We start from the raw sequence: 12,036 nt of genomic DNA on the forward strand, positions 1-12,036 counted from the left end.
CCTCTAAAACATGCACTTAATAAAAAAAAAATAAGCACAGCACTAATTATTAAAACTAAACTACAGAATACCTATAGTCGTAGGTGGTTGATCGACGAATGTAGACCTATTGTGACCTCCACAATCAAAAGGATCCTAGTGATTAGGATGACCGAACAAGATTTCTTGTAATCCGAAACTATGAATAAAAATCTAAAAATGGAATAGACTGCATAAGCCAATTTCAGTGGCTACGGGTCAAGGAAAAAATCACTAGCAATCTTTTACAATACTTGACTAAATGAGGATTTTGAATTTGAAAGCTATTCAAACCCAAAGTTGTCCAATAATATTTACAGTGAAACGATCATGAAGTGCTCCCTAAATAACAAGTAAGTCAACGATCTACAAACTGTACTGGAGGTTTTGCCCCCCATGCACCATGGCCCATAAACTTAAGACCGTGAATCAAGGAAAAATTGGGAAATTCCTGAAAAAGGAAACAGTAAAAAGTCAACAGACAAACAAACTGAAAAAGGTAGCAAACAGATAAATCTCCGTCTAAAATCGGTGATGAGGAAAATCTGGAATCAGATTAAAACTAACCACAACACTAATTTATTAAAACTGAACTACAGACTAGGTCTGCATTCGCCGACCAACTACATACGACTGACCAGCGACAGATCTATATTGTGACCTGTATTATGTAGTTCAGTTTTAATAATTAGTGTGGTGTTTAGTTTTTTATTAAGTTCATGTTTTAGAGTTAGTGAAGTTGACACACAACACGGTGGTTGTGATTCCTGACACGCGTGTCACAACGCTCTGGTATGATTAGTTTATTTTAACCTAGTTTACAATCATGTGTTAGGAGAGTTATTACCAGAAGAAGAGATCAGATTGCAGATCTCGAAACGTAGTGTTACTGATTTTTTGTATCACTGAACTATGGGAAATGTCCGAAAAATCCTGTTTCCTTCACAATCCTTCCATTGTCCAAAACAAACGCCAAACAAAGGACATGGAAAAGGTTTACGGCACTGATTAAAATGTAATAGGATGGACTGCCATGGTTTAATTGTGTAAATATTATAACGATTACTTCCTCACACGTTTTCAAGTTTTAATACAATAACGTGAAAAAGGTATCTACTTTTGGTTGCCCTCTAATAATCAACACAGTATGATGATTGCTTTGCAGCAAAGGCGCGTAATTGACAAAGTTAAAGCAGAAGGGTATAAGTCTGCCAGGTATTAAAAAATCTTATTTAATGTTAAATTAGCGGAAGTACTTGAAATTGCATATTCAAAATAAGTGATATAGGTAGAAAAATATCGTAAATAAAAAAATACATAACAAATGTTCTAAATATACGGAACTTTAAACTATGTTTACTCAAAACATCATATGTCTTCTTTTGCTGAACACAAGTGACGGATTTAATAAGGAGTTTTAAATATACAATATATATTTTCTTATCGTTGCACTATAGCTGCAGAGCAATGACGATTCTCACTTTACATAGAAGTGACAAGCTACATCCAGGTTAATGTAATATGCTCAATCGGTTGTTATATTAACATAAAATATCAGAATTACTAAAACTCATTTATACAGAGAAACAGTTTAGTATTAAGCCGAGTGCAGTAAACAAAAATTGGCCATGTCAGTGAAACAATAAGCGTAATTAATTATCTTTTATAAAACATCGGTGAGTTAGTGTTTATGTCATTTGACATAGGTACGCTTATGTTTTAACTGATGGAATGTAAAAAACTGTAAAACTATTCCTGTTTCTAACTTAACTTTTGAATTTGTTATAGTGTACAGTAAAATGATTATACATTTCCAAAAAACATTTCCAAGGTTTAAAAAGGATTATTCTTCGTTACCTAATTTTATGATATTTATTTTTTCCAGTAAGATGATGTAAGCGTAGACAATTTACATTCGATTGGCCAAACAATATTAGTTAGAAGCATTAACTCCTTGAAATTGGAGTACTTATAATACTTCGATATTGTTACTCTTTCTTTGTGTAGAAATTTCTACTATTCTTGCAACCATCACACGGCATATTTACATATTCGTCATCTGTAGTATCTACATTGCTGATTTTGATTTTTCAGCTAGTAAACCCCAATCACAAACTTTTGTTCAACCAATATGGAATTTTGAAATGGATTTCCATCAATAAACTTAATTTAGATTTTATAGACACAACAGTGTACTTAAAACTGATAAGAGGCTCATTTTACTATATCCACACATCATTGATGCACATCTAGTAATGAAAAATATCAAAACTTATCCTACGACCAATTTGGTTATATATCTTTACTGAATACCTCCTGGACATACTATAGAAAAAACTACATGTGGTAGGAAAATATACATACAGTAAAGAAAAAATACAGGGCATTTTTATTGTCTTTTATTAATTTATTTTTATGATATTGTAATAAATTAAATACAGGTAGTTCTTGAGCTGATTTGTTTGTTGTAAATGCACAACGTTCTTAATAAAATTAGAGAACATTGACATTCATTGTTAGATAAGCGCAAAAGCACAACGTCATAGTCAGTATTATTGAACAGAAGAAAGTCTACCAGTTTAGTTCAGTAATGTACCAGTTCCGAAATAGAACTGATGAACGAGGAACCAAAGTAACAATCTCCTATGCGCATTTCCTGGCATCCAGTTCACAGTTCCAGATAATTTGTTTCTGTACTAGTCAGGCAGTGACAGTCTACACTCAACAGTCGGCTGCCGATAGCCGTAGTGGCAGGTTGGTTGAGTGCGAAGAATGGCTGACTGTTTTAACCATATGTTGTCTGTGTCGCTCGTCTTTTTGTTTTCGGTGACTTCCCTTTATGGATTTAAAGTTGACAGATATGGCTTACTGATGCCCAACGTCAGGCCTAATGTGGTATGTATACCTAAATATCAGTAATATTTTGTTGACCTACTCATTAGGCAACACCTTAGTCTAATTTATTCACCCATATGTTACTAGTAGTCTTTTCTGTTGTTTAACCCTCTTAGGACCATTAAATTTTAGGGTTTGCCATTTTTACAGTTACAAGCAAAGTAATTAATAATACTATTATTTAAGTAAATATAGAAATAGTTCTCCATTTTATTTTTACTTGGTGTTATCCCCTTCACATTCAAGCTTCACATTCAATTTTTATCGAATTACTTTGCAAAAGCACTTATGATACAAAATGATGGATACCCTATGGTATTTTTAAAATGTAAGTAGGCATACATCAGGTTCATATTATTTTAGTGTTCATGGTCAGGAGGATCGGAGGTTAAGGAATATTGCGACTGACTCTTCAGGTTTTGCACATTTAAGAGCATTTCTGTTTCCAATTATATAGCTAATACTGAGAAGATACATATATACTATACATACACATACGTAGAACTGAGAAGTGTACTTCGGCAAAAAAGCGTCTACTTCTGGCTGTTGAAATTCACTTCCGTTCAAATGTATTCACGGTTTCACTTTTGAGCTTGCCTCATTGCCCCCAATTAAGAATATATTCTTATTCTTGCTAATATATATATAGGAAACCTACTTAGGTCAAAAGGCGTCTTCCATCTTTTTTGAACTACTTTCGGTCTAAGATTCTAGTGCCATAGTCAGTTTGCATTGTCACAATGAAGAAAGTGTGCTACTGTACATAAGTATAGATACTGTACTGTATCTACTCACGGTTTAAGGGAAAATACTTTTTAAGTTCTTGCAATATTTTAAAATAATCATTTATAATAGGGTTAAATGATAAAAGTTGTTTTTACAACTGTAGTCTGGGAAGAATGGCGGTGTTCTTCCACTTACAAAATTCCAAATTTTTACAAATTTCAATCTTTAACTAAAGTTTCAGACCTCTTTGATGAACTTCAGCTGAAAGTGTCAGCAGTTGTTTAGTGTCAGTTAACTTGATTATAAAAAATAAATACTATCATTATTTTTCCAAATTTCAAATTATTCCAGGTAATTTTTTCTATATTATTTCTCTTTATATAAACGGATTTGTCAAATTGTTCCTGCTGTTCTTGAGATCAGTGCTTAGCAATTAATTTGTATTTAAATAAAGTTCAATATTCTTTTGATCATATGGTTTTTAGCTTATATATAAGGGTAATCCAACTTAAGTTTCCTACTTTTTATGCAAGAAACAACACACAATAGTTGTTTGTATTTACTTACATTTTCTTTTATTAACCTAGTATTTGGCATGTTTCATTAACAATGAAAAATTATATTAGGCAAATGGTCAGCTCGTGACCAACTTTTTGACAAGTTTTAGGGGTTATCTGGGCTAGGTGAATATTTGTTTCAGTTACTCCAACGTTGTAAGTTTGTTAGCGTAGATACAACTTTTTAAAAACTCCCAAAAGGACAAAAATCCAGAAGTGTTAAATCACATTATCTTGTTAGCCAATTGGCATTATTGTAAAATGAAATCATGCAAAAGCACTCGGTTTTCATGCACTTACCATTGACAGTTATGTCATCTGCACTGCATTAAAATTTGTATGCACCACAAACCACAATACCAGTTTTTGGGCTTGGAAAGGTATTGCGTGTATGCCATGAGGATTTCAGTTTTTCCTTATGCGGTATTCTTTTGACATACTCACGATCCAGACAAATTAAATGTGCTTCAGAAGAAAGAAAAGAAGAAAATACAAATTTTATTTAAAAAATCGACATCAACTTCTTGCTGCTCGGACATCTAAACTGCATAATGTCTAGGATCTCTGGGTTACGGTTCTTTCATTTAACTGAATTTTATTGAGGTATAAGTGCAAATGTTTATGCACCATTAAAAAGGCATACATAAAGGGTGGTAGAATTTTAGCTTACTATATTGGCACTAGGCTACTGAGAATTAAATAGCAGTAAAATGTTGCGTATGTATAATGTACCAATCATCGTTTAGGACCACACATTAATGAAATTGATCATTTAAACACTGCTCAAACACGTAACACTGTTCCGTTGTACTACAAAAACAACAATATCATACAAACTTTATATATATATATATATATATATATGTATCTATAAAAGTGTATCTATATGTCGATCGATTTTCCTAAGTATTTGTTTTATCACATTATATTGGAAAACAAAAAAGTAATTCAACTGTGGGAGGCCTATTATTAGTAAGTAACTTAAATTACGTTATTATCTATTTACAATTTTAAAAAGTCACAAAAATTGAGTAAACTGTTATCAAAATAAGTTATAAAATAAAGAAAGATGTACATTAGTTCATCTGATTCGCTGCTGAGATATGTATTGTTTTCCATAATAAATCACTCCTACTTACACTAACATTATATAGTCATAGTCATATTTCTTTATTATATACTTCAAGAACAGTAATAGTGTCACAATGTTAACAAATTATAGAGTAATGTCAGTAATAAATAAGAGATGTCAAGAGTCATGTCAGAGCTTCAAATCTTCCTTATAATTTATTTCTGTGAATTCTTCGATGGTATATATTGGGTGGTCCACCTGGAAGTTGTGAAGGCATCTTTGCAATACTGCTCCCTTCAGGGTTTTCACGGTTTATGGAAGAAGGTTCCTCAGCTTTCTACCTCAAACCTTTTTATATAAAGTGACATAACATTATAAACTAGCAAAGTAAGAAACAGCAAAGTATGGGACTTCAAAGGTAATGGTGCTTTAAACTTGACTTAACTAAGAAACAAAAATGAACTGAATGTTTGATAAATTTGTGAGTCAACACAAGTTTTATTATATGATAAATTACTGCAAAGAATGACATAGACAATTATACAGGGTGAGGCAGAAAGGATGGATGTTTTTAGAACAGATAGTATTCTGATCTGGGTAGTGGGAGTGGGGCGACTAAAGTGGCCATGTGTTTGTTAGAACATACCATTTTGTCTAGTCATTGTTTAGTCGTCATCATGGAGTCGTGGAGTGTGCAACACCGTGTGTTTACTTACGACAATTTTGTTCGTAATAATGAGAGTATTGTTGCAGTTCAGCGCGACTTTCGTCGTCATTTCAATCTTGCGAGAAATAACAGTGTACCCACTCGTAACACCATTTTACGTTGGGTTCAATAATTTCGTTCAGTAGAAACAGTGATGAATAAACGACCGCCAGGGGCTCATCGCACTTTACGCACTCCTGAAAATGTGGAAAGAGTTCGGCAAGCCATACTCCGTAGTCCTGGTCGATCTGCTAGGAGACATTCTTCTGAACTGAACATCAGTAATCGGTCAGTAAGGCGTATTTTACATAACGATCTAGGATTTCATCCCTACAAAATTGCCATGGTTCAACAATTGAATCCTGGCGATTATGTAAAGCGGCTAAATTTTTCTCGAGAAATGAAGGCCATACTTGACCAAAATGAAAACATCATTTTGTTTACGACAGATGAAGCACATTTTCATTTGAATGGTACCGTTAATCATCAGAACTGTCGTTATTGGTCAGATGAAAATCCAAATTTAATGCATGAGAGACCATAACACAGTCCCAAGGTGACAGTTTGGTGTGCTGTGAGCAGTACAGTTGTTATTGGTCCATACTTTTTTTGAAGACGACAACGGGACCACTGTAACTGTAACCTCGGAACGTTATAGACAGATGTTCACTGAATTATTCCTACTTGAACTAAGAAGAAAACGTATTCCTATCCGGCAAGTATGGTTTCAGCAGGACGGGGCGACAGCTCACACAGCAAGAAATTCAATGGAAGCAATTCGGGCATCATTTCTCGGTTTGGTGACATTGATTGGCCTCCTCGTTCCCCAGACCTGTCTATGTGCGACTACTTCTTGTGGGGTTTCCTCAAGTCACGTGTTTACCAGCATAAACTACGTACACTTCAAGAACTAAAGGAAGCAATTCGTGTGGAAGTCGAACAAATTGGCAGGGCAATGTTAAAAAGAGTAGAAGCCAACTTCCGAGAGAGGCTTATAAAGTGCATCGCTGAAAACGGCCGTAACCTGTCAGATGTTGTTTTCAAACATTAATTTTCTAAAATGGTAAGATCATGTGAATACTATACTGAAAATAAATGTTTTTTTATGCACAGGTAACGACATATTGCTTTTTTGAAAACCGTTCATCCTTTCTGCCTCACCCTGTATATATTCTGTAAATATTAAGTACAAAATATAGACTGAATCATTTAAATTATGAAAAGATATTTATTGGAAAAACTGTATGCAATGTTTTCCCTAATAAATCACTCCTACTTACACTAACATTAAATAAAGTGACACAACATTATAAAATAAACTAGCGAAGTATGTGACTTCAAAGGTAACGGTGCCTTAAACTTGACTTAGAAACAAAAATGAACTGAATGTTTGATCAATTTGTGAGTGTACACAAGTTAAATATTATATGAGAAATTATGGCCAAGAATGACATAGACAATAATATATATTCTGCAAATATTAAGTTAAAAATATAGACTATATTGGTTAAATTATGGAAAGATATGTATTAGAAAAACGGTTAGTAGATAATTTAATCAATCCTTTTCATATAAAAGAGTGCGAGCGGTATACCACCTGCTGGTTCTCATGTTTAAATAAAATAATTAAATTCTTGTTTTTAGCGTATACATTCTACTGATGAATTCCCTCAAAGTGGCTTACATAAACTCCCTGAAGTGGCATAGACTTTCAGGCTAACTATTCATGTTCTTTTGTGAAGCTTATTCCGTTCAGTCCAAATGTAAAATATTAGCTTATATTCAATTTTACTCATAACAAAGCAGAAAAATAAATTAATAACTTTTATTGTACGACATTTTATGATGCTCCAAAAAATGTAAAAAGTATTAAAAACTATAGGTGGTAAAATTGTGTACACCGTATCATCTTTAAATACTTGCAGAAATACTTACTTACTTTGGAAGTCTTTGGAATTCTTTTCATACTGAGATGTGTTACTTAGACTGCTATCTGAACAATAGGCAACTATATATTAACTTCTGGAAAGAAAAGAAATAGAATATTTTATATTAAACCATCTTCAGGAATTATATCTGCTATTTGAGGTCCCGCTTCTCCATTATAAACGTAAAAAATGGCCTTAAAAATCCTTTAGAATATTTATCTATATAACTAATGAGGGATATTTCCTTTCACCACCAATACAGCTGTAACAGTGCACACTGCTATTAAATAAGTAGTTAATATTCTTTGTTTTGAGAATAACAATGAAAAGATATTTAAAGGGTGATAATATAATCGTACTCTGAAAATAAAGGAGACCCCCAGTCTCTCCAGATGTACCCAAAGTGATCTGAGCATGAGAAAGTACCGATTACAAGTCCATAAGCACGGTATTTCGTGGTGCCTCTGGCGGTATGCCACACTTGAGGCAGAAAACTAAGAACATTCTTTAAGATAGTATCTAAAGTCAAACTGAAATCACATGAGCTCTCAATCCCTTTTCATGTTTGACAAGATACAAAGTGGTGCGGCATGTGGACAATCAACATCTTACCACTGCCTGCATACCAATTTATTATCCTTACTTTAGTAGTCTTCTTTTGTCTTTACTTTTATCAGAAACACACATTAAATTTCTTTCAAATGAAACATAGAATTGTCTTTTCAGATAGTTGGAATAGAAGACAAAATATTCTATTCAATCACTACATTGAAAACACACCAACTAATACTGAAAAGTTTTTTATATTGCGAGGCCTTTTGATACCAAGGCTATCTTCTTCAGACACATCACAAAAGTAAATACGTATGTAAATTTAAAATAAAAAGTAAATTGGTGTGTTTTCAGTGTAGTCATTGAATTAAGAAAATCCAAAACAAGCTCCATCTCAATATTTCAGAATATTTTATGTATTAATAGTTTTGTTTTGTTATTTATTTATTTTTTTCTGCTATACAAAGTCATCAGAAATAAGATTATAATGTTCATTTTGTGCTTTCAGTAGTGAAAAGCCTGAAGTTGATTCAGTAATTGTTCAGAATTACCCTAGGTGTGATTAAAAAGCCCCACAAACTAATATGACAAGGTGTATGGACTACAAGAACTTGTACAAGTTTCTTTGACTGATTGTTTGGTGAAGCCTCTCCTGCCGCAGTTGCTGATGAATGAAATCAGATTTCTGTCTGTCTGTACCCACAATAAGTGTGAGGCAAGTTGGCCTCTACATCGCTATTGAAAAGTGAAAGCAGTGATCTAATGGGAGTCCTAATTTCTGTTGGTCAAAAAGTAAACATTAGTTGATCTTGTGGGTTACCATGTTGGCCCACAAGAAAAAAAAACAGAATAAACAAATTAGTAAACCAACAGAATACATGGTGAACCAGACTACCTGGACCACTGATTGTAGCAATATAACAAGTGTACAAGAAACTAATTACATCTCATTTTGCACTAGACAAAGATGTGCAAATAATAAGGAACTGAATATTTGTATTGACAATGAAGAAATTGCCCAAGTCCAGAATACATTTTTAGGTCTAATTATCAACAGACATTGAAGTTGGGATCTGCATGTTGATTATATCTTAAGTAAAATCAATTCTGGAATTTATGCTCTTGAAAGGGTTTTTCACTTCTGTAATTTAGGAGTTAGAAAAAAGTGAAAGTCCCATGTCCAATCCTGTGTCTCATATGGCATATGTGTTTACGGAGGGACATCTAATAAAAACCTAACATACATTCTAAGTGATCAAAAAAGAGTTCTAAGAGCAGAGAGTTTTATAATTTATAACAACTGGATCTATAACATTTATCTGTTAGAATAGTTGAATTATGTACATAAGAACTAATGGAATTATTTATATTTCATTTCTCTGTGTAAATAGTACTTATTGCATGTATATATAGTTATAAATGTAATTTATGACTACTGTGTTTTTTAGTATCAAGCCTTGACTATTCATGTTATCATATTGTAATAACAAATGAATAAAGGGGTTATTCTCCATAAACTGTCGAATAACTTGTCCTTATGATTAAATGTATTATTTTAATATAAATTTAAAACTAACTATTTTTAGTACATAGAATCTTGGAATTTGAAACATAGCCCAGACCGTGATAAATTGAATATGAAGGTCTCACGTGAATGTATTCGATTCAAAATGAAAATTCAGTCATTTATAACTGATGAATGGGCATTTATATTAGAATGTTGGAGTTTTTGTCATGTTAATAAATATATATAATGGGCAAAATACAGGGACAATGTTATTAAAATTCTAAACTGTTGGAGCAGGCTGTAATATTTTTCACTAAAGCTTTGAATTTGGGTAAAGCCCTTTTTTGTTTTGGTTATAGCTGATATACACACATGCGTAGAGACAAGTTTAGGCATGCAAAAACCTCTTCAATTCATGTGATTATAGAGATATGCATGCACTGAAAACCAAAATAAGATTTTTTAGATCATCATATTTTTTCCTCATACTATAACCATGTGATTTCAGTGACTAATCTTATGGAATAGTGATGAAATGTCCTGATTAATCTTGACCACTTCCCTTTATCTTTGTTTTAAACCACAACAAGCTATAATTGAATGCCTCAATCAAGAATCAAGAATCAAGAAATTTATTGCAACATAACATTCACAGTTATACAACTATACATGTTGTGTGAACAGGTTGCTTGTCAATAATACATACTATATGGTAAAAAACAGTTTGTACAACATTTCATACATTAACAATGTTTTTGTCAAATTCACTAAAACTACACAAGCTGCAGATTGTCCTGCAAGAATTCAGAAATATTATAATAGGCCTTATTAATTAGTAAGCTTTTCACTGATTTTTTAAAACTGAACAGTGTTAGCTGCTTTACATGTAGAGGTAATTTGTTGTAAAATTTAATTCCCATATAATTTGGAGAGCTTTCAAATAATGTTAATTTGTGAAGAGGAAATTGCAGATTGTCTTTAAAACGGGTGCCATACTGATGTTCATGATGAATTATAGTTTCTGAATTTAGGCGATTATGAATAAATATTAAACAGCTATAGATATACAATGATGGAATGGTCAATATTTTCATATCTCTAAAAATATCTTTACATGAATCTCTCTGATTCAATAATAGCATGGTTCTAATATATCTCTTTTGAGCTTTAAAAACAGAGAAAATACCTGAACTACATCCCCACACTTGGATCCCATATTGTGCCAATGAAAAAAAGCATGCATAATAAACTATGAGCCTAGTCTTAATATCAACCAGCTCTCTCAATGTGTACATTTGGTAGCAAGCTGAGCTCAGTTTTTTATTTAGCAGTTCTATGTGTGGTCTCCAAGAAAGATTCTTATCAATAACTAGCCCCAAAAACTTAGTGGTATTTACTGTAACAATCACCGAGTTCTTAAAATCTATATTAAAATTGGACATAGCCTTATTTTGTACAGTCTGAAATTTTACAATTTGTGTCTTATCACTGTTTAATGCGAGCCCATTACAAGTAAACCATTTTTCTAAGTCTATTAGGGAAGTAATTATTTCTAATTTTAAATCTTGCTCCCTGTTACATTTTACCAGAGATGTTGTGTCATCAGCATACAAAATCAGGTCATTTCTAATATTATGTGGCATGTCATTTATAAAGATAATGAACAACAAAGGGCCCAGAATGGACCCCTGTGGTACACCAGCACATATATTCACCCATGATGATATACTTTTAATGCCATTATTGTTGATTAGCGTTCTTTGCTTTCTACCATGAAGAAAAGATTGAAACCATGCTAAAGAGTTGCCCAAAATCCCATAAAATTTTAGTTTACTAACAAGTAAGGAATGATTTACACAGTCAAAGGCCCTGGAGAGGTCACAGAATACACCAGCAGTACTCTGTGACCCATCCAAAGCCCCCAGGATCTGCTCAACCATATTAGAGGCAGCCTCAACTGTACTATGGCCAGAGCGAAAACCATACTGACTTTTACACAGAAAACTATTACTCTCTAGGTAGTTACATAACTGTTTGTGTGCTATTTTTTCAAAGACTTTGGAGATACTGGATAG

At 32.9% G+C, this 12,036-nt stretch overlaps 1 protein-coding gene across 1 annotated transcript in view; it reads left to right on the forward strand.

Annotated features, from left to right (window-relative positions):
• The first annotated feature begins 2,679 nt into the window (after positions 1–2,679).
• The window catches only part of LOC124355422 (peptidylglycine alpha-hydroxylating monooxygenase-like), a 38,233-nt gene continuing 28,876 nt past the window's right edge, over positions 2,680–12,036 (forward strand). The window contains exon 1 of the mRNA XM_046806562.1: positions 2,680–2,913. Within this exon, the coding sequence (XP_046662518.1) occupies positions 2,791–2,913 (123 nt within the window). The 5' untranslated portion in view covers positions 2,680–2,790. The remainder of the gene's footprint in view (positions 2,914–12,036) is intronic.

Source organism: Homalodisca vitripennis, chromosome 2 (assembly GCF_021130785.1).
Source record: "Homalodisca vitripennis isolate AUS2020 chromosome 2, UT_GWSS_2.1, whole genome shotgun sequence".
Lineage (NCBI taxonomy): Eukaryota > Metazoa > Arthropoda > Insecta > Hemiptera > Cicadellidae > Homalodisca > Homalodisca vitripennis.